The 27,662-nt window shown below is 42.9% G+C and overlaps 1 protein-coding gene across 18 annotated transcripts in view; it reads right to left on the bottom strand.

The window, feature by feature from the left end:
- The window catches only part of RBM39 (RNA binding motif protein 39), a 39,489-nt gene extending 16,983 nt beyond the window's left edge, over positions 1-22,506 (bottom strand). For 2 of the 18 annotated variants that reach the window (XM_021707149.1, XM_008074344.2), the window contains exons 1-9: positions 22,132-22,506; positions 21,462-21,525; positions 19,629-19,678; positions 14,646-14,840; positions 10,941-11,006; positions 10,791-10,844; positions 8,374-8,491; positions 5,497-5,649; positions 1,233-1,370 (exon numbers count right to left, since the gene is read on the bottom strand). In XM_021707149.1, the coding sequence (XP_021562824.1) occupies positions 1,233-1,370; positions 5,497-5,649; positions 8,374-8,491; positions 10,791-10,844; positions 10,941-11,006; positions 14,646-14,840; positions 19,629-19,678; positions 21,462-21,512 (825 nt within the window). In that variant the 5' untranslated portion in view covers positions 21,513-21,525; positions 22,132-22,506. Of the gene's footprint in view, positions 1-1,232; positions 1,371-5,496; positions 5,650-8,373; positions 8,492-10,790; positions 10,845-10,940; positions 11,007-14,645; positions 16,220-19,624; positions 21,236-21,443; positions 21,526-22,131 lie in introns of those variants that run through there. The other 16 variants (XM_021707142.1, XM_021707148.1, XM_021707151.1 and 13 more) reach the window with 15 other exon arrangements.
- Positions 22,507-27,662: the final 5,156 nt, after the last annotated feature.

The following is a 27,662-nucleotide window of genomic DNA, read 5'->3' as shown; positions in this document are numbered from 1 at the left end:
TTCCTCGACCTGCTGGGCTCCGGCGATCCCTCCGCCTCAGCCTTCCAAGTAGCCAGAACTACAGGCATGCGCTATCACGCCCGGCTGATTTTTTGATTTATTGTAGAGATGAGGTCTTGCTGCCCAGGCGGGTCTCGAATGCGCAAGTTTAGGCAATCCACTCACCACTGCCTCCCAAAGGCGAGGTATTACAGGCTGAGCCACCAAACCAGACTAGTATACTTTTAACTCAGATTTTTTAAAATGATCTAATGCTCATTATGCAGCAATATGAGTAACAATAACAAATTCTCTACCTTCACTTATCTTCTTTCAAGTAACCTATTATTTTGTTAGGTTGGGTTTCTTTATAGAGACAAAAATTTCACTATGTTGTCCAGGCTGATCTCTAACTCCTGACTTCAAGTGATCCTCCTGCCTTAACCTCCCAAAGTGCTGAAATTACAGGTCAGGATTCCCAGCCCATTTTTATTAAGTCAGACGTCTCATTCTGTTGCCAAGGTTGGATTGCAGTGACAAAATCTTGGGTCACTGCACCGTCAAACACCTGGCCTCAGGCAATCCTTCGACCTCAGTCTCCTGAGTACCTAGGACTATAGGCACATACCACCGTGCCCAACTAATGTTTTAATTTTTTTGTTAAGAACGACGTCTCAGCTGGGCTCAGTGGCTCAGCCTGTAATCCCACGCCTCTGGGAGGCTGAGGTGAATGGATTGCCTGAGCCCGCGGGTTTGAGACCTGCCTGGGCAACTTGGCGAGACCTCACCTCTACAATAAACCAAAAAAAAAAAAATTAGCCGGGCGTGGTAGCACGTGCCTGTAATTCCGGCTACTCGGAAGGCTGAGGCGGAAGGATTACTGGAGTCCAGCAGGTCGAGGATGCGGTGGCCGGGAGCGGCCACTGCACTCCAGTTTGGGCGACACAGTGAGACTCCAACTCAAAAAAAAAACCAAAAAAAAAACGAACGACATCTCGCTATGTTGCCAAGGGCTGATCTCAAACTCTTACTCAAGCAATCCGCATGCCCCTGAAATTGCTAAGAATAAAAACATGAGTCACCAAGCCCACCCCATGTAACCTATTGTAATCTAAGTTGTCACAAATATCTTTCAGAAGTATTCCCTCCTTAGTATTAATCCCAAAGAAAGATAATTAAGCAGATATACATTGTTATGCATTTATACACAGACCAAGAAATTACTGAAGATCTATTAAAGAATTTGAACTTACCCTTCCAAAGGGCTCAAAAATCCCCCGAAGCATATCTTCAGTTATATTGAAGTGTAATGAACCCACATAAAGCCTCATGGGTCCAGCACTTCCTTTCTGCAAATTGTTTGCCATTGCTGCGGCTCTGTTTTTTTCTGCCTACAAGACAAGACAAAACATACATCAAATAGAGGTAATACACATCAGTTGAAACCAACTAAATTCCATTCACACCTTCAGTTTTTCAAAGAGTAGAGAGATGAAATCACCATGCTAAGTTACACATTAAGAGGATAAAGAATCCCAGCACTTTGAAAGGCCAAGGTGAGGGCACTGCCTCAGTCCACTGGTTCGGGAACAGCCTGGACAACCTGGCGAGACCTCATCTCTACAAATAAATCAAAAAATTGGCCAGGCATGGTAGCACAAGCCTGTAGTTATGGCTACTTGAAAGGAAGGGGCAGAAGGATCGCCTGAGCCCAGCATATTGACGCTGGGATGGCCATGAGTAAGCCACTGGACCCTAGCCTGGGCGAAGGAGACTCCAACTCAACAACAAAAAAAAGAGGACAAACAGGCGAAGTGAGGTGCCTCACACCTATAATCCCAACACTATGAGAGGCCAAGGTGAGAAGACTAACTGAGCCCACAGGTTCCAGACAAGCTTAGGCAACTTGAAGACCTAATCTCTACGATGTATCAAAAATTGGCTGGGCATGGTGGTGCATGCCTGTAGTTCCAGCTACTTGGACAGCTGAGGCAGAAGGATCACCTGAGCCCAGCAGTTCGAGGCCGCAGTGTCCATGAGCAGTGTGCCATTGGTGTTCAGCCTGGGTGACACAGTGAGACTCCAACTCAGAAAAAAACAAAAACAAAAAAGGATAAACATATGCTTGGCACAGTGGCTTATGCCTATAATCTCAGCACTTTGGGAGGCCAAGGTGAGAGGACTACCTGAGCCCACAGGTTTGAGACCAGCCTGGGCAATTTGGCAAGACCTCATCCCTACAATAAATCAAAAAGTTAGCGGGACATAATAGCATGTGCCTGCAGTTTCGGCTACTTGGAAAGCTCAGGAGGAAGGATCACCTGAGCCAGGTAGGTCGAGGCTACAGTGGTGAAAAGTGTGCCATTGCAGTCCAGCTTGGGCACAGAATGAGACATCAACACATAAACAAAAAACAAAAAAGACCAGGTGTGATGGTTCACACTTATAATCCTGACACTCTGGGAGGCCAAGGTGAGAGGACTGCCTGAGCTCATGGGTTCGAGTCCAGCCTGGGCAATATGGTGAGACCTCATCTCTATAATAAATCAAAAAATTAGCAGGGCAAGGTGGCAGAAGCCTGTAGTTCCAGCTACTTAGAAGGCTGAGGCGGAAGGATCACCTATGCCCAGCAGTTCAAGGCTGCAGTAGTCGTGAGCATGCCACTGCACGCCAGCCTGGGCTAAATACTAAGACTCTGACTTAAAAAAAATAAAATAAAAAAAAATAAGGTTGGGCTTGGTAGCTGTCTGTAATCCCAGCACTTTGAGAGGCCAAGGCAAGTGGATTGTCTGAGCCCATGGGTTCTAGACCAACCCAGGCAACTTGGTGAGACCTCGTCTCCACAATATATAAAAAATTAGCCAAATGTGGTAGGGCACGCCTATAGTTCTGACTATGTGGAACGCTGAGGTGGAAGGATCACTGAAACCCAGCAGGTCAACATGATGACCTGAGCATGCTACTGCACTCCAGCCTGGGCAGTGGACTGGGACTCCAGCTCAAAAAAAAAAAGAGGATAGCAGGGCTCGGAGGCTCAGCCTATAATCCTGCGCCTTTGGGAGGCTGAGGTGAGTGGATGGCCTGAGACCATGGGTTTGAGATCCGCCTGGGCAACTTGGTTAGAACTCATCTATACAATAAATCAAAAGTTAGCCGGGCGTGGTAGCAGCGCCTGTAGTTCCAGCTACTTGGAAGGCTGAGGCGGAAGGATCACCGAAGCCCAGCAGGTCAATGCTGTGGTGGCCGGGAGTGGTCACTGCACTCCAGTCTGGACGACAGAGTGAGACTCCAACTCAAAAAAAAAAAAAAGAGGACAGACATTGCATGGGTCCACATATGTGAAACATCCATCTAGAAGAGGAAAATTCTAGAGACCAACAGTATACCAGGGGTTACCACTTGCCAGGAGGAGAAGTGAATGAGGTGTTCTTACAATTTCTATCTGAGAAGATCAAATGTTTTAGAAATGGATATTAAGGCTATTACACAACAATGAATATAATTACTGGCACATTAAATGATTAAAATGAGGAACTGATTAGCTGGGCGTGGTAGCATGCACCTGTAGTTCCGGCTACTAGGGAGGCTGAGGCAGAAGGATCCTCCGAGCCCAGCAGGTCGATAATGCGGTGGCTGGGAGCGTGCCACTGCACTCCGGTCTGGGCAACGAAGTGAGACTCCAACTCAAAATTAAAAAATAGCCGGGCTCGGTGGCTCAGCCTGTAATCCCGCGCCTTTGGGAGGCTGAGGTGAGCGAATTGCCTGAGCCCATGGGTTCGAGACCCGCCTGGGCAGCGAGACCTCATCTTTACAATAAATCAAAAAATCAGCCGGGCATGGTAGCGCATGCCTGTAATTCCAGCTACTTGGAAGGCTGAGGTGGAAGGATCGCCGGAGCCCAGCAGGTCAAGGCTGCAGTGGCCGGGAGCGGCCATTGCACTCCAGTCTGGGTGACAGAGTGAGACTTCAACTCAAAAAAATTAAAAAATTAAAATTAAAGGAGGAGCTGCATGTTACATGCTTTTACACAATAATAAAATTTTGGAAATTTTTTTCTATTGGATTAAAGGTTTAAATTTTTAAAAATAAAGATTTTTTTTTTCTTTTTGGCTAGGCTCGGTGGGTCAACATGTAATCTCAGCACTTTGGGAGGGCGAGGAGAGTGAATTTCCTGAGCCAGCAGGTTTGAGACCCACCCCGACAACTTGGCAAGACCTCGTCTCTGCAATATATCAAAAATTAACCAGGCATGGTAGTGCACGACTGTAGTTCCGGCTACTTGGAAGGCTGAGATGGAAGGAGAGCTGGAGCGCATCAGGTCGAGGCTGCGGCAACCAGGAGCGTGCCACTGCACTCCGGTCAGGGCGACAGAGTGAGACTCCCAACTCAGAAAAAAAACGTGTTTTTTTGAGTTTCATGTTGTGTTGTACAGGCTGGTCTTGCACTCCTCACTCCTAAGCTCAAGGAATCCTCCCACCTCAGTTACCTAAGGAGTTGGGATTACAGGAGTGTGCCAGCAAACACAGCAAATTTTAGAATGTTCTGAGAAGACATCCAAGTTGTATATATATATTTTTTGAGTCAGCCTCGCTTTGTCACCCAGATTGTAGTGCAGTGACATGCCCATGGCCACCACAGCCTCAACCTGCTGGGCTTACACAATTCTTCCACCTCAGCCTTCCATGTAACTGGAAATACAGGTGTGCGCTACCACATCCGGCTAATTTTTTGATTTATTATAGAGACGAAGTTCCATCAAATTGCCCAGGTTGGTCTCAAACCCGAGCTCAAGCAATCCTCTCACCTTGGCCTCCCAAAGTGCTGGAAATACAGGCTTGAGCCACCACAGCTGTGCTTCTATTTTTAGACGTTTCTATCCCTTACTAATAAACCATTGGAAATTAAAACTCTAAACTAAGCTCAAGTCTTTTTTATGAAATAGATATTTGCAACTTATATTAAAATAGAGCAGGATGCAATTAACACCATATATCAACATAATCAAGGCATGGTGAAACAAAACCAAAATGGTCCTAAGAAAACCTGACTCATAGGCAGGCTCGGTGGCTCTGTCTGTAATCCCACGCTTTGGAAGGCTGAGGTGAGTGGATTGCCTGAGCCTGCGCGTTCGAGACCCACCTGAGAAACTTGGCGAAACCTCATCTCTACAATAAATCAAAAAATCAGCCCGGCGTGGTAGCGCATGCCTGTAATTCTGGCTACTCGGAACGCTAGGCAGAAGGATCGCCGGAGCCCAGCAGGTCAAGGTTGCAGTAGCCGGGAGAGGCCACCGCACTCCAGTCGGAGCGACAGAGTGAGACTCCAACTCAAAAAAAAAAAAGAAAACCTGACTCATGGTAATTAGTGGTTATCAATGTGTGTAAGGCACAGGACCCTATATCACAAAACCCAGCAACAGGAGGCTTTCAGTACTATCAATTATATTCTACTGAATTAAAGAGAATTTAAATAGAATTCCTGATTAATAATCAAATTCTTAACCAAGAAAGAGATTACCTGTGATGCCTGTACTATGATTGGCACTCCTAAAACCCGTTGGCCAGTTAATCCTATTGCTAGAGGCACTGAGCTAACATCAACAAACTCCACATAAGCAATTCCTTTGGAACGTCTTGAATTTCTATCAGAAATCATCCTCACATCTCGAACCTAAAAAAAAACATAAATCATAGAGTTGTTTGTGAAACCATCCATTATTAAGTCATGCATATAGAACCATTTCAAAAAGAGACAAGAGAGCATCAAACACAATACAGTATAAAACCATTAAAAACGTTTTTAGGTTGGGCACAGAGGCTCACGCCTATAATCCTAGCACTCTGAGAGGTCGAGGTGACAGAACTGCCTGAGACCACAGGTAGGAGACCAGCCTGGGCAACTTGGTGAGACCTTATCTCTACAATAAATCAAAAAATTAGCTGGGAGTGGTAGCCTGTAGTTCCAGTTTGGAAGACTGAGGTGGAAGGACTGCCTGAGACCAGCAGATCAAGGACACGGTGGATGTGAGCGTGCCACTGAACTCCAGCCTGGATAACAAAGTGAGACTTTGACACAAAAATAGAAAAAAATTAAAATTTAAAAATAATAACAAATAAACAACAATGTTTTTAAAATGTAAAAAGTAAATTTTCATTTTTTATTTTTTGAGTTGGAGTCTCCACTCTGTCGCCCAGACTGGAGTGCAGTGGCCGCTCCCGGCCACCGCAGCCTCGACCTGCTGGGCTCCGGCGATCCTTCCGCCTCAGTCTTCCAAGTAGCCACAATTATAGGCATGAGCTATCACGCCCGGCTGATTTTTTGATTTATTGTAGAGATGAGGTCTCGACTGCCCAGGCAGGTCTCGAACCCGCAGGTTCAGGCAACCCACTCACCTCAGCCTCTGAAAGGCGCGGATTACAGACTGAGCCACCAAGCCCGGCTGTAAAAAGTAAATTTACAGAATGATTTCCAAGTTCTATATAAACCTTTTGACAAATGTTTGGTAATGTTTACCAACGCTTATCATTATTAACCCTTTGCACTCAGAGACATCTCCTGCATCACTCACCAACAACTTGACCACACTCTAGTGAAAACCTAATCATTTCATATTAAATAGTAACGAAACCAATCATTTTATTGTAATGATATTTGACTTATAATGGTATTTTAGCCGGGCTTGGTGGCTCAGCCTGTAATCCCATGCCTTTGGGAGGCTGAGGTGAGTGGATTGCCTGAGCCCGTGGGTTCGAGACCCGCCTGGGCAGCGAGACCTCATCTCTACAATAAATCAAAAAATCAGCTGGGTGTGGTAGCGCATGCCTGTAATTCCGGCTTCCCGGAAGGCTGAGGCGGAAGGATCGCAGGAGCCCAGCAGGTCGATGCTGCGGTGGCCAGGAGCGGCCACTGCACTCAAGTCTGGGCGACAGAGTGAGACTCCAACTCAAAAAAAAAATAATAATAATAATGGTATTTTGGACATTGAATAACTTATCTATGACAAAAAGTTTATTTTCTTTTGAGATGGCATCTCACTCTGTCACCCAGGTTAGAGTACAGTGGCATGCTCATAGCCACGGCAGCCTCGACCTTCTTGGACTCAGGCAATCTTCGCCTCAGCTTTCCAAGTAGCTGGAACGTCAGGCACATGTAATCACATCTGGCTAATAAGGTCTCGCCAAGTTCCCCAGGGTGGTCTGGAAACCCTGGGGTCAGGCAATCCTCTCACCTCAGCCTGCCAAAGTGCTGGAATTACAGGTTTGAGCCACCATGCCCAGCGAAATTAAAATTTTACATCTTAGCCAGCCTCGGTGGCTCAGCCTGTAATCCCGTGCCTTGGAGGTTGAGGTGAGTAGATTGCCTGAGTCCGCAGGTTCGAGACCCAACTGGGAAACTTGGTGAGACCCTCATTTCTGCAATAAGTCAAAAAATAAGCTGCGTGTGGTAGCACGCACCTGTAATTCCAGCTACTTGGAAGGCTGAGGCAGAATGATCGCCAGAGCCCCAGCAGGTTGAGGCTGCAGTGGCCAGGAGCGGCCACTGCACTCCAGTCTAGGTGACAGAGTGAGACTCCAACTCAAAAAAAACAAAAAAACCCATTTTCATATCTTGTATTTTTCTAGCAATGTGGTGATATGAGAAAGTCACCGACATGCTTTCTAGATTCACTGATACATGTTGTCTAATATTTATTAGACCTCTTCCACCAGATATTTTTCTGTTTGAGCAGACAATACAGTCTCGTTTTCTTCCTCTCACACTAATAATATGCAATTTATCGTTCAGTCTGTTGTTTGAAGCCATGTGGAAGGACACACTTGTGATTCCTGAAAATCACTTTTCTTTTCAACTGAGTGATCAGAAAGCTGATAAATTTTAAACGGGACATATGTGTCCCATCACTTTTTAATAGAAACCTTTAAGGCAACATACATTTCTGAAAAATCTTGCTTGCGTAAGTCCTGTATAATCTGAGTGGTGTGCCAGATTTTTGATTTACAATGTTACCTCAGAAGGGATAGCTGAGTGGGAAGTATTAACTTGTAGATGATGCAAAGTGGAAACAGTACTATATACATATATGTTGTTTTTCTTTTTTTTTGAGTTGAAGTCTCACTCTGTCACCCAGGCTGGAGTGCAGTGACATGCTCATGGCCACTGCAGCCTCAACCTACTGGGCTCAGGTGATCCTTTTGACTCAACCACGTAGCTAGAATTACAGGTACATGCCACCATACCTGGCTAGCAAACAGTACTATAAAAAAATTTTGATTCTAGATGAAATAACAGAAGTGGTTTTAAATGTTTTCATATTTTTAGCTGCCACACTGACAATTTTTTAACATTTACAATTTGCAACCACTTGACCTCCACAGATATTAATATTAAGATTACCTTTCCTACTGTAGAAAAAAATTCTTCCAAATCCCTTGGTCGAATTCTTGCTGCCAGTTGCATGCAGAAAACTGTCCTTGCATCTCTTTCCTCAGGAGTCAGGTTATCAATAGGTTCTCTAACAGGAGTAAAGAATTAGAATTCAATTTTATAACTCATTTTAAAAATAATTTTCAAATTCATTTTCAGTACACAGAAAAAAATGTGGGCCAAACCAGTTTGTCATATTCCCAAGCTCATTTTCTTCTATGTATACAAACTTCCCTGTCAAACAAATCTATGTGACTCAATTCCTTCAAAAAAATGATAAAGTTTAGTAAATGTTTCTTCTTTTTTTGTTAAAGTCAGGTTCTTATCCTGTGACACAGGTTGGAGAATAGTGGCGCAATCATGACTGACCAGAGCCTCAAACTCCTGGACTCATATCCTTATAACTTAGCCTCTCAAGTAGCTGGTACTACAGGTGTGTGTCACATCAGACTAATTATCTTTTCTTCATCAACACAAGGTCTTACTTGTTGCGGAGGCTGATCTCAAACTCTTGAGATCAAGCAACCTTCTTGCCTCAGCCTCCCAAAGTGCTGGCATTATAGACATAAGCCACCACACCTGGCCCTAATAACATCTCACATGGTATGGGCAAAAAAATCCTTTGGTTTTACAATCTCTAGAAGAGTAATTTCCATACATAAAGGGACAATAAGACGCCTGACAGTTTAATGATAGTCATACAAAATATCCCCTAACCAATCATAAATGCCAAGTTGGTACAGTATCAGTGTAATAGATCCTTCCTTACAACAAAACCATAAAACCATAAAAGTAATTTGATAATCATACATGAAAGCAAAATCTCACAAGATTCTAAAAACTACGTACTTTAGAAAATGAGATATACAGAACAGTGAGCCAGTTGCTGATTTGAATTACATCAGTCTCTGTAAGATTACACAGACTTATTTGATGGTTAAGAATATAGGGATAAGCCGGGCTCGGTGGCTCAGCCTGTAATCCCACGCCTTTGGGAGGCTGAGGTGAGTAAATTGCTTAAGCCCGCGGGTTCAAGACCCGCGTGGGCAACTTGGCAAGACCTCATCTCTACAATAAATCAAAAAATTAGCCGGGCGTGGTAGCATGCACCTGTAATTCTAGCTACTTGGAAGGCTGAGGCGGAAGGATCGCCGGAGCCCAGCGGGTCAAGGTTGCGGTGGCCGGGAGCGGCCACTGCACTCCAGAAGTCTGGGCGACAGAGTGAGACGCCAACTCAAAAAAAAAAAAAAAAAAAAAAAAAAAAGAATATAGGGATAGTAAGCATAACCAATTAAAAAACAGGATATTTTCTAGATGTTAATAGTTGGATTCAATTGATCAATTTTTACAAAAAGCTTTAAAGATAAGGCACACCTCTAAAATTGTAGAGCTAACTTAAATACTCACATAAGGAGAAAAGTAAAGGGGCACAATAGATGAAATCTGATTTTTATTATTTTCAAGGAGAAATAAGTGTGTATTAACAGTTGTTACAAAATATCACTAAGGTTAATGCTTTAAGTCAATCCTCATAGATAAAGCATAAACATGCTCTTGAGCCTATTTTCTGAACACTTTCTGCAAGTAGTTTGGAGATGCCAGGAGAATTACTCCACCAACAGTATCTGGCACAAAGGGAGCTATAGTAAGTTTACCCAATTCTAGAATCCTAAAGTACAATTAGAATACATAACACGAGCCGGGCTTGGTGGTTCAGCCTGTAATCCCACGCCATGGGAGGACAAAGTGAGTGAATTGCCTGAGCCCGCAGGTTCGAGACCCGCCTGGGCAACTTGGCGAGATCTCATCTCTACAACAAATCAAAAAATTAGCCGGGCGTGGTAACGCGCGCCTGTAGTTCCAGCTACTTGGAAGATTGAGGTGGAAGGATCGCTGGAGCCCAGCAGGCTGAGCCTACGGTGGCCAGGAGAGTGCCACTGCACTCCAGTCTGAGCAACAGAGTGAGACTCCAACTCAAAAAAAAAAAAGAGAGAATACATAACACTGGGCATAGTGAATTACTCAGATTTGATCATTATGCATTGCATATATGTATCAAAATATCACACTTTATAATATTTGTAATTATCGTCAATGTAAGATAAAAGTAAACAATTTTACTTGAGTTAACATGGCAGGGAAATAAGCTCAGATGTAGTATCTACATATTAAAACAAATTCTGTTGTTTTTATTTAAATGAAGTTAAAATGAAAACTCACTAGAAATTCACATTGATTTAATGGAACCAATACTATAAAAGGAAGCAAAAGTAAGATTTAGTATGATCCACATTACTAGATATCACTAAATTTACCAGTAGTATATGTTGCAGAAGCTTTTTAAAAGCTAAAAGGGGTTAGAAAAATAAAATACGGACAACAGCTACCTCACAGGGCTCTTGTCTTTTCTGAATGGACTTTTGCTTCGGGAACGTCGTCTGCTGCAAAGTTAAAAAGTTTCACAAGTTAACCAAGCAAGAACGCCACATCAGTTCCTTGAAAAACAATTTAAACAATTCAGAAGTATATTTAAAAACCTTAATTTGATGCTATGAGGCAACCCAATCTTTCCTCGGATGGCACTGTTAAATTTTGGTCCGGAGCTAAAAAGGAAACACAAAATTACACTAGTTACAGGTTTAGGGTCTTGCTAAGATCGCGTTCATGAGCTCTCCAGCAAGGTTAACATTGCTTAGGCTGCTTCTTTTCCACCTCAATTATGAAGAGGAAACAGAAAGACTTAGATTTCTCTAAACTCCCAGGCAAGCTGCCCTTGTATTTATCCATCCTGGACCACTGAGAGGTGCCAAGACCAAAGGTTAAGGCCTTAATATTTCAGATTCTGAAAATGCTCTCAAATTTTCAGTCTTGTTATCTTTTTAAATTACATATTTAAAAATTCATGTTTGAAGCCGGGCTCGGTGGCTCAGCCTGTAATCCCGCGCTTTGGGAGGCTGAGGTGAGTGGATTGCCTGAGCCCGCGGGTTCGAGACCCACCTGGGCAACTTGGCGAGACCTCATCTCTACAATAAATCAAAAAATTAGCCGGGCATGGTGGCGCACGCCTGTAGTTCTGGCTACTCGGAAGGCTGAGGATTGCCGGAGCCCAGCAGTCGAGGTTGCAGTGGCCGGGAGCGTGCCATTGCACTCCAGTCTGAGCAACAGAGTGAGACCCCAACTCAAAAAAAAAAAAACAACATGTTTGAGACTTATAAAAAACACATATAAAAATAAATCACTATGAACGTCCCTCACACCAGCAGTAGCTACGGTTAACAATTTGCTGTGTATCTTTGCAGATCCTTTCTTGGGTATATGTAGGTACAATATATATATAGAATATTCATGTATTTTTGGGAATGCTATCTTTTAACAACTAATGGAAATTCTTTAGTCATACAATTCAGAATTTTTTCCCATTTAACAGTAATTCTTAAACTGTATGACAGCACATTTAGCACGCTATACTTCAATTCTCTGTGGCAAAATATTCCATAGTGCAGTTGTGAAGGTAATTTACCAATTTTTCAAAAAAATTTTGAGAACTTGTTATGATTTAAAAAGTGCTTTCAAACAGATCACAAAAGTTCTTTAATAGTAGCTGCTATCCCTTTTTAAAGACCAAGCCAACTTGAACGAGACTAGCCAGATGTCCCTCAGTGCTCATCCTCCTATCCTATTCCAGAAGAACAGTGGCCTGTAATCCATACATTTGGATTATTCTTCATGGACACTATTGTCTACCTACCTACAACATCCAAGCAGTTCCAAATATAATGTTTTTATATTAAATCAGTCCTTCGCAGTTCAGATTAATAGTGGTAATGGAGAATATACATTTATACATTCTGAAGTTAGTACCTATAAGCTATTTTCTTTTCCCTTTAATATCCAGTCTGAGTTACAGCCTCCATAGTTAAAAAAATCACTTGAAACTCAACACAACAACTAAGTCATTTAAAAATAAAGTCAGACCAGGCCAACTTTAAGCATGTACCACTCAACTAAAATAATAGTATTCTGCATTTATTAAGTTAATTCCCCTCTTCTTCATTTAGTTCATACTGCTTAAGAAGATTTAACATAATCTCATTTTAAGAATGTAGTAGCCGGGCTCGGTGGCTCAGCCTGTAATCCCGCGCCTTTGGGAGGCTGAGGTGAGTGAACTGCCTAAGCCCGTGGGTTCGAGACCCGTCTGGGCAGCGAGACCTCATCTCTACAATAAATCAAAACATCAGCCGTGCATGGTAGCGCATGCCTGTAATTCCGGCTACTTGGAAGGCTGAGGCGGAAGGATCGCTGGAGCCCAGCAGGTGAGGCTGTGGTGGCCGGCAGCGGCCACTGCACTCCAGTCTGGGCGACAGAATGAGACTCCAACTCAAAAAAAAAAAAAAGAATGTACTAAACCTTGATAAATTAGAAAAATAGCCAAGAATTTTCTAATACTGTTCACCATTCAGAATCAAAATACCCCTGAAGTCCCATTTTTCATCTCTAAAAAGTCTACGTAGGTCTGGCATGGTGGCTCATGCCTATAATCCCAGCACCTCGGTAAACCTTGGTGAGAGGATTGCCTAAGCTCACGGGTTCCAGACAAGCCTGGGCAACTTGGCCAGAACTCACCTCCACAATAAATTTAAAACAAAAAAAAGAAATTGCAGGACATGGTGGTGCTTGCCTGTAGTTCCAGCTACTTGGAAATGCTGAGGCGAAAGGATCACTAGAGCCCAGCAGTTTGAGGCTGCGGTGGCCAAGAGGAAGCCACTGCCCTCTAGCCTGGGTAACAGAGTGAGACTCCAACTCAAAAAAAAAAAAAAAGTCTATGTACAAAGCAGCTAAAAAGAATTTTTAAAATAAGGAGTTCCATTTTTTTAATTTTAAAAATAAAAGAGCCACAATCAGAATTCACTCTAACTCCAAATGACCTCATGTAATACCAAAACATTTCATGAATATCAGTAAGAATTCTGAGTGCTTTATTTGTATTCTCTTCTGATTAACTAATCATTAATGGCTTATCTGTAATTGTTACATCCTCCTTAAAAGAAAATAAAAATTTAGAGGGTTAAGTAATTTGCCCAAGTGAAAGGCCAAAGTTGTTTCAGATCTGTCTTTAAATTCCATTCTCAACCATTCAAATTTAAAAGTCAGAAGTGCTAATTTTAATAAATCCAATACAGTTAACAACAGTGTACTTACTAAAAGGAAATCACATCATATAACATTAAGGACTGCTAGATTCAATGCTTGCTTAGAACTGCAGGTAATGTCATAATAATTTTTTTTTTTGAGTTGGAGTCTCACTCTGTCACCCAAACTGGAATGCAGTGGGCACTCCCGGTCACTGCAGCCTCAACCTGCTGGGCTCCGGCGATCCTTCCGCCTCAGCCTTCCAAGTAGCTGGAACTACAGGTGCACGCTACCACACCCAGCTCATTTTGATTTATTTGATTTATTCGAGACCCGCCAAGTTGCCCAGGCGGGTCTCGAACCCGCGGACTCAGGCAATTCACTCACCTCAGCCTCCCAAAGGCGCAGGATTACAGGCTAAGCCACCGAACCAGGCCATAATAATTATTTAACGATCATAATAAATTAGTTGAATCATTTTTAAATAGTCACAACCAAAATTTTATAATGATTTAATCTTCAAAGCACTTTTGCTTGAGAATATCTTACTATTATTAAAGAACCTTAAGTACAGATGTGTTACAAACCCCACAGATGATCTTCATCAAGGAGCATAACACTACAAACTCACAAATGGTCTGTCATATCAGCTGCAACAGTCACAGAGACAAGACTTGACTTACTGTTAACCAATTACACATTTGTAAGTTAGTATTTACCTTAACTCTACAATTTTAAGTCAAGATTTTAAGTAAATATATACTTAGTTAAAAAAATTGTAGTAGCTCACACATCATTAAGCTTTATCAAGTATTTGGCAATACAATATCTTTTTCAAGCACTCTATTGCTTTAGTTTGCACTGGCATACAATTAAAATATTTTTAGATGGATTAACAAAAAATAAGCTGTATGCCTAGTAAAATAGACGTTTTACGAATTTGTCTACACACCGTGCTTTTACTCTGTCTTTAATGGCAATACCCTCAATTTCATAGTTTTTAACCAATCACTGAAAAATAAAATTTCACAATTCAAATCCCTCAAGTTAAATTGGTATCTAAATACCCAGAGAATGACCCTCAAGCCAAAATCATAATTATAATTACATACTAAGGACTTCTGTAGCGGCCTCTAAATCGACGATCTCGACTTCTTGAGCGGCTTCGTCTCCTCTCTTTGCTTCTACTTCGCTTCCTTTCACGGCTTTTGCTCTTTTTCCTTTCTCTATCTCTACTTCGCTTCCGTTCCTTACTTTTGCTTCTCTTTCTTTCATGACTACGACTTCTGCTCTTGCTTTTTTTCCTCCTGAGAAGAAAAAAATTCACCATTAACGTGTTGGTTTAAGTACATACAAAAATATATTAACTTTTATGGTCAAAATTTATTTAATCCTTTTGTAAATTTATTTTGCTATTTTTACTATCATATTTATGGAAAAAAATTGTAGGTATATAACACAACATCCCATCTTTTTCTTGTATTACTGAAAATCAGTAGTCAAGAACTTATCTGAAATTATTTGAGAACAGAAACTGCAATCAGGTCCTGAGAGTCAACTACAGCTTTAATAAGGAACAGGACCTTGTTGTTGGCAAGTATAAATCAAATCAAAATGGCTTTTAAATACTTTGACCATCACATAAAAGGACAAAAAGCATTACACTAACCCACAAGGTACATTATAAACTCAAACTTAGAGAATGCTCAAAAGTACTAGTATTGGTTCACATAGGAAGATTTTCATTAAATATACTAATTTACCTTAAGTAGTTTTATTCTGTCCCAATTTACACATGCAAATTGAAAGTATTTATACCTTCAAAGGGTCATCAACATTTTGGTTTTCTTAAGCAAAATTTTCTTTATTTTTTTCTTGGCCAACATAACATAATAATAATGGGCAAAGTTATAAATAATGACAAAGGGCATAAAGGACTAATGCAGTAAAACACATTTTGATACTCCTAGACTTTAAAGTGATCATTTCAAAAACTTTTCACTTAAGATTTTAACAAATACACCAGAATATGGAGTATGCCATTTTTAAGTCAGTTTATACAAGCCTGTGGGATGCAATGAAAAACAAGGATCAACTTGACCTTCATAATCTTTATAAAATCTCAAATTCTGAAAGGTAAAAAAAACCAGTCATATATTTCTGTTCATTTCTGTATTCCCATAGTATACTACCCATTCATTTCACAATTAATTCTTACAATTTTTACCTCTGTGTCATCACCCAAATTTTAGAGGTGCCTTCAGATATTTCAATATAAATTGAAAGACATTTCAAAACTCAATTTATTCCACTAAGAAGTCAATTTGTAGTTGTTTAAAGACTACTAAACATTTTGACATCTCTACATCATTATTTGGAAATTTAATTAACTGTTTAGTCCTTATCAAAGCAAATATATAGCACAAGAGCAACTGAGGTCTGCCTCAGAGAACCTGTAAGCAGGTCATCTTAGAGTGCATTGAAAATAGAAAATGAAGACACCCACCTTCTGGAATCTTGAAACCCACACTCCAATCACAAGGAGATGTAGAGCTTTCCAAGGAGGCAGAAACTTTGTCTAAAATTTCAAGATAATCCACCTGACTGTCAGAAATGTATATACTAGGTGGCACATGACAGAAAATTAGGCTACACTCATAATGTATAAGTCATCAAAGCAATGCCCAGAAGGGCAACAGATAACATTCAAACTTTCTTGCCTGAAAAACCTGACACTGTGACACTATTCTAATTACAGAATTCTGTGAGAGGCTAAAACCTAAAGTCCTAAATATAATAAATTCAATTAGGGGACAAGGTAAAAAGTAACTCCATCCCCCACAAAAAAAAAAAAAAAAAAAAAAAAAAAAAAAGTTTGTTTTTGCTCTGCTCATAGATGGCCCATAGCAGAGAGGCAGCCAACCTACTGACTGCTCATAGGCCCCAAAATTTAGTTTCAAAATAAAATACTTAAAAATTGGAAAGCTAATTTTTAATTTAACATCTTCCCAGGACTTTTTGTAAACAAGTCCCCACCCACATCTGAAGGCAACCCCAGACAGGTAAAAAGACAGCAACATACTAAGACATTCCGAAAATACAATTTTTTCCATAAAAGCCCAGAAAAAACTTAAGGGTACAAGAAACCAGTATCCTTCTCTAACATATTTCAGCTTCAACGAGTTATTAACTAAAGAAGGGTTATCATAATCCACACTAATAGTCAAATCCTGTTACAACTTAAAAGGGACTTTCCAAAGTCTTTAGTGGCAGTGGAATTTTGTACTGAACATCATTGAAGTAAATGGTCCACTGGGCTGGGCCTTTGGACTTTTTGGTTATATGGCCTCTGCTGTAAAGGTGTTTTGCTATAACTGGATTTGACCTCTTCCATGTAAGAAGATCTAAATTTTAAATGCAAAGTATTCTGGAAAATAAGAAAAAAAATAGAAAAGTCATTTATTCCAAAATTTATAGATAATCCACACCACAGTAGCCAATATATTTCAACTGTGTCATTTTATCGCTATTTTTAAAAATAATTCTCTAAAGAGCTTAATGGAATGGTTGCTTAGGTTTTTTTGCAAAATTGGTTACACTAAAATAATATTCCCACGAAGGCAAGCTCAGGTACTTAGGAGGCATACTTTGAGGTCTCGCCAAACTCAGGGTTTACAGCTCTTCAGAAAATAAAGTAAATGACAACCAAGTTGTGTTATATTAAACTTTATTCCTTCTACTACTGGGACACCACAATGTGCATGTGTTGAGAATCAGAATTACTATTTTTAAAAAAACATGTATACAATCAGTCAACTCTACTTTGCAAAATGTGCATTTTTTTACTACCTTACAAGCTATATCTCAACATTCAATGAAGTTTAGGATGAAAAATGCAACACGGCACCTTCCTTTGGTTAAGAAATTTAATTTAGTACTAAAGACTAAAGAACAAGCAGAACATTTTACGTGTTTTAGATTACACCTGTCCCTAAACACAAACTTCTAGGTAACTATCAAATTAATTTGAAAAGTAAAGTTCCATCAGAAATTCAGGGTCCTGACTGAACAAGGGAGCCATTTTTTAACCAGCTATAAGTGAAGATAAGATGTCTGACACAATTATTTCGTACATTTTAAGATTACAAGATAAGTATTATGAAAGGGTCTTAAAGAATCATATGCCCAATTAAGAAAAATTGTCTATTCTTCTATTTAGAACCACTTTATATTAAATAAAGGTCATTAAACATAATACATGAAGACCTTGATGCTCCATTTCCTTGTAAAAGCTTGGTAGCTTTAATGAGCTTAGACGCAGGATAAGAACAAGTATAAACTGAAGATGACCTTAGTGGCAAGGAGTGACATCAGAGAATGGTACATTAAAGGTCTACTCCCAAAAGTATATGTCCTCATCTTTTTGGCACTTGAAATGAAATCTCTACTTAGCCACTAGACCTAACACCTAGATCGGACACTTTATGTCAGTTTATATGGATAGCCCTTCCCGGGTTTTCTTTTGATTGCAGAGTTGCAAAATAGAAATATTAGGCAAGTATTACTTTGGTAAAAGGCAAAAAACCAGATGGCATAAGCCCTTCAATGACTGGTCAGTGGCCTCAGACCACAATTCAACTAAACCTAACCTGAAGCTCCCCCCCTCCACTTGTGATTACCAAGGAACTATAACTGACTCCCACCCAAGCTTGTGCCAGAAAAGAGTAGGACATTTCTACAAATTATTTTTAATTCACTACTACCACATTGTTTTAGGGGAACTATGAAAAGAAAATAGCTTAGCAAACCTTGAATATCCAATCAGAAATTTTCTCACCTACTTCATGAAATTATATCAATCTAACACAACTGTAGCCAGGCTGACTGAGGAAGTTATTATAAAGAGCTCTTAGGAGAAACAGTCAAAAAGAATTAAGTTGTGATTTTACCATCATTTTTCATTATGTACTATAGTCATAAATATGACAAAATGTCTTAATACGGCACCATAAACACAGGCTTATAAAACAATTTTAAGGCTTGTAGTATGAGCACATGTTAAGAATCACTAAAACCTTATAGCTGAAACTTCAAAAACTGACAGACTCCAACCTTATAAAGTAATCTGGTTTTAACTGTTACTTAGGCTCTTGGTATACTGCTTTCTATACTAACCTATAGCAAAAAATTCCTACTATGGGTTACTTGTCTTACCCAAATAAACTGTATAAATATTCATAATTTCCAAAAATGCCACACTCATTATTAAGTCTACTAGAGATGAAAAGGCCTAAAACAATGAAAGTCATATTAAGGATGTTACCACATTATTACAAAAAGGTCCTTTAAGCAGCAAGAAGCAGAAGTAATTCACAGCTTTGACTCCTTCTGTGATTTACGACAAACTGTACTTTCCATGGCCTGGTATTCTTTTTTTTTTTTTGAGTCGGAGTCTCACTCTGTCACCCAGGCTGGAGTGCAGTGACACACTCGCAGCCACCGCAGCCTCAACCTGCTGGGCTCAGGTGATCCTTCCGCCTCAGCCTTCCAAGTAGCTGTAACTACTGGAACGCACCACCACACCTGGCTAATTTTTTGATTTATTGTAGAGATGAGGTCTCACCAAGCTGCCCAGGCTGGTCTCGAACCTGTGGGCTCAGGCAATCCTCCTACCTCGGCCTCCCAAAGTGCTGGGATTATAGGCGTGAGCCACAGCGCCTGGCCAACTTTTCTAATTTAACTCTTCCTCTTTCAATAGATATGATAATTTTGTCAGTAACATCACCAAATACTAAGACAAAGTTAACAAATCTAAAAACAAAAAACACGCTCTAATACAGGAACTCTTAACCAGACTGTCATGATGGACTTGGAGAGGAAGGTGTCCAGAAGGTAACTGAAACCATATCCTGGAATCTAGGCAAAGTCTAGTTCCCCAAAAAGCTTCCAGTTCCAAAAGGCAAAGAACCAATTTTCCAAAAGAGATAAAGAAAAGCTTCAGAAAAGAGGTTTAGTTTGATGCTTTAGCCACAGGAACAAGATCTCAAATCACAGAAAGTTCACCACCACCCCCCAGATCCCTTCTTAAAACTTACTTTTTGCTACGTTCTTCATGACCGTTAGCACTGCTCAACTTGTTCTCATCCTAAGCAGGGTTGATAGAAGAACATCATGAGGGCGAAGTGGTAACATTTCAAGTTGTCAAAGGGTAAAGGGAACAGGAATAAGAAAATACAAAACAATTTTAAAACTAATTATTTATTTACGGTTTAACATGGAAGGCTATAAAAAAATTTAGATGGGTATGTGTTTAACCACTTTGTTCCTTACAATTACATCAAGATAAAAAAAAAAACTCTCCATATTAACATGTTAAATTTTACTTTCTTATATAGTTTAGATATTAAGTTATCCAGATTTACAATGTTGAAGTGGTTAAATGTAATTTCTATAAAACATGAATGAAGTCCTGTTTTGAGTTTTTTCCATGTGCTATGGTCCCTTTGGTCAGTACCATGGCTCTATTTCTGCCTAAGCCCCAAGTGGCCATGCTAGCAGCCAGCCACTATCGATTTCCTGTGACCGATGCCATTCCTGAGATCTTCGCCCATTTCCGTTGGAGGGTTGGGACTGTAAGAGCTTGATGCCACCTCTGTCACACATCTCGCCCTGAAGCAAACAGGGATTCACACTGCTTAGTAATGTTGACTCCCAAGAACCCAAGAAAGTCAATTAATAATCCACCAGTCCAGTCAAAACATTTCCTATTTCCATACCTGTTTACATGGAATTACATCCACGTTAAAAAAAAACTAAGACACAAGAATCTACACATTAAAACAAAAGTAGTTCTTCAAGAGTCTAAGCATTACGATACTACAAACAGTATTTAAAGCTATCAAGAATTCATCCAAATTCGTACCACATGGTCGTGCTATACACTCCAAAACAAATGTATTATTTTTTAAGGTTTAGTGCAACGTTTATTTTAAAGTTGGATCACATCTGTTATAAGAGCATAACTGCTAACTCACAAAGTTTACAGTTTGCGACACCAAAGATAATGCATGCACACTGCTATTTTCACCACCAACTGGTCAAAGAATGAAAAGACAGTTTACTTTTACTGCAATACTGAAATGGGTCAAAGACTATATTAGCCAAAATAATTCCTTTGTAGATTTAGGTGTGAAATACTACGGTAGGGCCTAATTAAAAATAAAACAAAATGGAGAACAGTAAAAGTCATCAAGTGACTCTAAGCTGTGATACTGCCTTTTGTTGTTTTGTTGTTGTTGTTGTTGTTTGTTTTTAATTTCTACTCAGGGATCCAAGAATTTTAGTAATTATTAACTAAGCAGATTGTCACCTGCCTGTTTTAAGATTTACTGTGACCAGTCTTTTATACATAGCATATATAAATTTTTAAATCTCACCCATTTCTTCATATAAGACTTATTTAAAGAGTTACTTGCCACAGACTGGTTATGCTTTGTTATTCTTGGACCCCTGCCATTTCCCAAACCACTACATTCACCTTTTTGCTATACCAAACTGGAGCTGGTAATTCTTAGTTGAGTCATTTTACCTAAGGGACCACGGTACAGCGATAAGTCACTCAATTACTACCTTATGATTGACAGTTCACACTGGAATCAAAGGTGAATTCATGGGAGTAGAGGTGAGATATCGTTAGGCAAGTCTACAAAGAGAGATAGATGGGCATTTATTCATCACGCTGAAGTGAAACTACTGCACAATATTATTACATCAATAGCATATATTTACTTTTGTAAGTTACACGTAATGCATCTCTGATAAGATAAATCAAGAGGGCTCCGGGGATGTTAGTTTACATTTCAGCAGTAGTTTCGTGAATAATGCTAAATTAAGAAACATATAAATCTCACCGACATGTTTTTTCTCACCTTCTTGTAAGGAGCCTCAAGCATTGCTTCAATATCAATATCGTCTGCCATTTTCTCTAAACACCTAGGAAAAGAACGAGATAATTCTGTGACTAAACGTTTTTCAATTCTGAATTTTCTCAGCTGACACACTCCAAAATTTGAGAAAAACCTTTCGCAGCCCTACAACGACAAGGCGACACGCGCTACCACAGGGAAGCTTGTGTAAGTAGACCTGAAACCCCCTACACCGGCTGCAGCACACGGAGACTTCAGCGTAGGATTTTTAAACGCCTCCCATGAACGCGGAAAACAAGCCAGGTGGCTCGCGCGAGAGCGCCCCTTTCCGCGCAAAGCCCGCGCTGCCATTTTAGGGGCAAAGGGAAAGTCCCTCTGCTGGGAAGGGTTCCGTGCCAAGGCAGCGCTCGCCTGGCGCCATGTTGTGAGGTCGCTGGCCCAGTCCGCGAAAGAGACAGGTCGCCACCAGCCAAAGGACCCTCAGGGGTCCCTGCCCTCCCGAATCGTAACTCCACCGACCGAAAGGAAGGGCGCGGTCGCCGACATGAGGCCGGTTTCTCGCGACCCCTGCCCCCCGCCGAGTCACTAAGACAGCCAAGAGCGCCCTGCGCCCAGAAGAGAAACAAGGTTCGGATACGCGGTGGTAATCCGCTAGCCTGCGACACCCTCGTACCTGCGCGGGCTTTCGGGCGCCTGTAGTGCTCGTATGCGGGAGGGAACTGCCGCCGCCGCCGCTGCTGCTATTGCTACTGTTAAGCCCCTAGGCCCAGGCCGCGGTATCGCCCGGCCCGAATATCAGGCTCCGAGGGCGGCTAGGCCCGAACGAATCTAAAAGAAACAATGGGATTAGAAGAGCCCGCGCGGGAGAGCAGGACGGCGGCTTCGGCAGCTCAGGATCCTCCCCTGCGACAGCGTCGGCAAGCTCCCTGAAATGGCGGCCGCTGCTTCCCCGTACTCACATTCACCAACACACATACACACACACAAACACACGGGGCCTCACAGAGCCCTCAGCACGGGCTCTCGCGAGAAACTGCACCGCGTTCCAGAGAGGAGCGAAAGAAATATCGCGAGATCTAGGAATGTCCCGGAGACCGCAGCCCAATCTCGCGCAATGATTGCGCCAGAGATGTTCCCCTCCCCCCTCCAGGGAGGTGCCTTTGACTCCCCATCCAGATAAGCGTCCAAATCTCGCGAAACGACGCTGGTCCCTAGGCCAAAGACTGTTGGTGGCCTGCCTGTCAATCTTTTAGAGAACTCCAAGCTGAGTGGCGCTCCGAGGTCGCCACCACTGGTGGCGCCTCCTCACGGCCATCTGCAGGCTTCCCCGTCGTAGCCGACCGCCCCCGCCCCGGCCTCCCTCCCGGAAGGCTGTCAAGGTCGCCATGAGGCAACCTAGTCCGTATGGCGACAGGGATAGAACGGCCGTGTTCAGATGATCCGCCAAGGGCGAACACGAAGTGGACACGAGAATAAAAGAGAACAAGAAGAAAGGCCGTGCAGGGGCAAAGGACGGGGTGGAGAGCAGCATCGGGCTCTTCTGGCATTTGCAGCCCAGGAGTGGGAGCGGCCCGGATGCTCGAAGCACCCTTGGAAATAGTGGAGGAAAGCGAGGAGAAGGTGAAAAACACAAACCCCGCTTCCCTTGGCGGGGAATCAGCTTTGTGCCCCGTGTTAAGCCTGAGCGCGCAGCTATTGTTTCTTCAAAAATGCCAGCCAGGCACGGTGGCACACGCCTGTAATCCCAGCACTTTGGGAGGCAGAGGCGAGAGGATTGCCTGAGCAGGGATTCGAAATCTCCCTGGGCAATTTGGCAAGACCTCCTCTCTACAATGAATCAAAAAATAAGCTGGGCGTGGTCGCGCGCCTATAGTTCCAGCTACTTGGAAGGCTGAGGCGGAAGGATCCCCGGAGCCCAGCAGGGCGAGGCTGCGATGGCCGAGAGCATGCCACTGCACTCCAGTCTGGGCGACAGAGTGAGACTCCGACTCAAAAAAAAAAAAAAAAAAATTCTCCCTTTCCCTAGGGATTTGACTCCTGGCCCTTGAAGTTGCCCAGATGCCTAACACTTCGAAGTATAAATTCTCTGTGGCTCAACTTGTAATCCCAGCATTTTGGGAGGCCAAGGAGAGTGGATTTTCTGAGCTGCCAGTTTGAGACCACCCCGGCAACTTGGCGAGCTCTCGTCTCTACAACAAAAAAATAAATTAACACTAAGCCCGGCTCGGTGGCTCAGCCTGTAATCCCGTGCTTTGGGAGGCTGAGGTGATTGAATTGCCTGAGCCCGCGGGTTCAAGACCCGCCTGGGCAACTTGGTGAGCCCTCATCACTACAAGAAAAATCAAAAAATTAGCCAGGCGTGGTAGTGCGCCTGTAGTTCCGGCTACTCGGAAGGCTGAGGCGGAAGGATCGCCGGAGCCCAGCGGGTCGAGGCTGCGGTGGCCGGGAGCGGCCACTGCACTCCAGTCTGGGCGATGGAGTGAGACTCCAACTAAAAAATAAAAAAATGTTAACGTGTATTATTGCTGAGCAAAATTACTTAGAGTAAATGTAGCTAAGAGGGTTTGCCGGCCAGGCACTGTGTCTCATGCCTGTATTCCTAGCCCTTTGGGAGGCGGAGGCGAGAGGATTGCTGGAACTCAGGGCTTCGAGACCAGCCTGAGCAACATGGTGAGATCTCGTCTCTACAGTACATTTTTTGAAAAGTAGCCGTAGTTAATATTACCCCTTAATTCTTCTTCTGATAATTGAGATCCTTTTTAAATTTTTAAGTATTGGAAATCAGAGGAAACTGAAAACTAACTTCTGTAGTTTCTTTTCCTCCCTGTAATTTCAGCATTGTGACTTGTTACTGTGCAAATAGCAAAACAAATGGGTGACCCTTAATTTGTCTAATTTGTTTGGGAAAATGACAGAGCAAAATATGACCTTGACCATCTAAACTTCTTATTAGAGAAGATAAATGACTTAGGCTCCAAGGCACTCAGTGAATGAAGATCTCTTAAATTGTTCCCTCTTCAAGGACCATCAAAGTCAATTTGGCAATTTAGCAGACAATCAACAAATGCCAGCTGGAAAATTCAGTCTCTAAAACAAAATTATTTTTTATATTTAGAAGAAAATATGAGCTGGGCTCAGTGGCTCAGCCTGTAATCCCGCACCTTTGGGAGGCTGAGGTGAATGGATTGCCTGAGCCCGCAGGTTCGAGACCCGCCTGGGCAACTTGGCAAGCCCTCGTCTCTACAGTAAATCAAAAACTAGCCGGGCGTGGTAGCGCGTGCCTGTAGTTCCAGCTCCTTAGAAGGCTGAGGCGGAAGGATCGCCGAAGCCCAGCAGATCGAGGCTGCGGTGGCCGGGAGCAGCCACTGCACTCCATTCTGGGCGACAGAGTGAGACTCCAACTCAAAAAAAAAAAAAAAAAAAAGCAAAGATTTTAGCAGTGAAATATACTGTTTACTGATTCATTCAATAAGTGTTTATTAAAGACCTTCGATACCTATAACACTCTTTAGGATGATTTGTGAGTACAAAAGAAATGAAAATATAGTCCTTTTTCCTTCAAGAGTTTTCAGTATAGTTAGAGAACAACTAAAGTAACATAAAATCATATTTAAGATAGTGTTTTGTACTGTACTAATAAGGTTTTTTGGCTGGGTCAGGCTCGGTGCCTCAGCATGTAATCCCAGCACTTTGGGAGGCAGAGGGTTCAAGAACAGCCCAGGCAGCTTGGTGAGACTTCATCTGGCAAAATTAACCAGGCATGGCAGTACATGCCTATAGTTCTGGCTACTTGGAAGGCTGAGCTAGAAGGGTCGCTGGAGCCCAGCAGGTCGACGCTGGGGTGGCCGTGAGTGTGCCACTGCACTCCAGCCTGGGCAACAGAATGAGACTCCAAATAAAAAATAAAAAGATTTTGTGGCAGGCACAGTAGCTTTTGCCTGTAATCCTACCCTTTTGTGAGGCCAAGATAAGAGGATCATTTGAAACCAGGAAATTGAGACAGCATGGGTGAGCCTGGTTTTTTTTTAGAAACCAAGATTTATTGAGAACACAGGAACACAGAGAAGCTCCCACAGTGGGAGGGGACCCGAAGGGTCTGCCCGATCCTGTCTCTTAAAAAAAAAAAAAAAAAGATCTGGGCTCTGTGGCTCAGTCTGTACTCCCACGCTTTGGGAGGCTGAGGTGAGTGGATTGCCTGAGCCCGCCGATTCGAGACCCGCCTGGGCAACTTGGCGAGACCTCATCTCTACAATAATTTTAAAAATTAGCCGGGCATGGTAGCGCGCGCCTGTAGTTCCAGCTACTTGGAAGGCTGAGGCGGAAGGATGGCTGGAGCCCAGGAGGTCGAGGCTGCGGTGGCCAGGAGCGGCCACTGCACTCCAGTCTGGGCGACAGAGTGAGACTCCAACTCAAAAAGAAAAAGAATAGCTGGGCTCGGTGGCTCAGCCTGTAATCCCACTCTTTGGGAGGCTGAGATGAGTGGATTGCCTAAGCCCATGGGTTTGAGACCTGCCTGGGCAACTTGACAAGACCTCATCTCTACAATATAAATCAAAAGTTAGCTGGGTGTGGTAGTGCGCGCCTGTAGTTTCAGCTACTTGGAAGGCTCAGGCGGAAGAATCGCCAGAGCCCAGCAGGTCGAGGCTGTGGTGGCCGGGAGCGGCCACTGCACTCCAGTCTGGGTGACAGAGTGAGACTCCAACTCAAAAAAAAAAGATTTTGCACAAGCTCAATGCCCTGAACATATTGGTATTGAAAATAACAGACTGGGCTGGGATCTGTGGCTCAGCCTGTAATCCCAGCACTTTGGGAAGCTGAGGCAAGTGGATTGCCTGAGCCTGTGGGTTCGAGACCAACCCGGGCAACTTTGCAAGATCTTGTCTGTACAATAAATTAAAAAATTAGCCAGGCATGATAGCATGCGCCTATAGTTCCAGATACTTGGAAGGCTGAGGCGGAAAGATCACTGGAGCCCAGCAAATTGAGATTGCGGTGGCCATGATCGTGCCACTGCACTCCAGCCTGGGTGACAGAGTGAGACTCCAAATCAAAAAAAAAAAGGGAATTGGGCCAGGCGAGATGGCTGAGCCTGTAATCCCAGCACTTTCGGTGGCGGAGGTGATAGGATTGCCTGACCTCAGGAGGTTTGAGACCAGCCTAGGCAACTTGGCAAGACCTCATCTCTACAATAAATCACAAAAACTAGCCAGGCGTGGAGGCGTGCATCTGTAGTTCCAGCTACTTGGAACTTGGAAGGCTGAGGCAGAAGGATCTCGTAAGCCCAGCAGGTCAAGGCTGCGGAGAGGTAAGAGGATTGCATGAGTTCGAGACTAGCCAGGGCAACTTGGCAAGACCTCAACTCTACAATAAATTTAAAAATTGAGCCTGGCTCGGTGGCTCAGCCTGTAATCCCGTGCCTTTGGGAGGCTGAGGTGAGTGGATTGCCTGAGCCCGCGGGTTCGAGACCCGCCAGGGCAGGCAAGACCTCATCTCTACAATACAATCAAAAAATCAGCCAGGTGTGGTAGTGCACGCCTGTAATTCCAGCTACTCGGAAGGCTGAGGCGGAAGGATCGCCGGAGCCCAGCAGGTCGAGGCTGCGGTGGCCGGGAGCGGCCACTGCACTCCAGTCTGGGCGACAGAGTGAGACTCCGACTCAAAAAATAAAAAAAAATTTTTTTAATTAAAATAAAAATAAATAAATAAATAAATAAATTAGCCGGGCAGTGGTAGCGCGCACCTGAAGTTCCAGTTACTCGGAAGGCTGAGGCAGAAAAATCACTGGAGCCCAGCAGGCGAGGCTGCGGTGGTCGGGAGCGGCCACTGCACTCCAGTCTGAGCGACAGAGTGAGACTCCAACTCAAATAAATAAATAAATAAATAAATAAATAAATAAATAAATAAGCCGGGCTCGGTGGCGCACGCCTATAATCCCAGCACTTTGGGAGGCCGAGGCGAGAGGATTGCCCGAGGCCACAGGTTCAAGACCAGCCTGGGCAACTTGGCAAGACCTTATCTCTATGATAAATCAAAAAACTAGCTGGGCTCGGTGGCTCAGCCTGTAATCCCTCGCCTTTGGGAGGCTGAGGTGAGTGGATTGCCTGAGCCCGCGGGTTCAAGACCCGCTTGGGCAGCGAGACTTCATCTCTACAATAATCAAAAAATCAGCCAGGCGTGGTAGTGCACGCCTGTAGTTCCAGCTAG

The sequence above is a fragment of the Carlito syrichta genome, unplaced genomic scaffold (genome assembly GCF_000164805.1).
Source record: "Carlito syrichta isolate Samal-C Ts95f unplaced genomic scaffold, Tarsius_syrichta-2.0.1 Scaffold316401, whole genome shotgun sequence".
Classification (NCBI taxonomy): Eukaryota; Metazoa; Chordata; class Mammalia; order Primates; family Tarsiidae; genus Carlito; species Carlito syrichta.
This window is presented reverse-complemented; position numbering and strand designations above follow the sequence as displayed.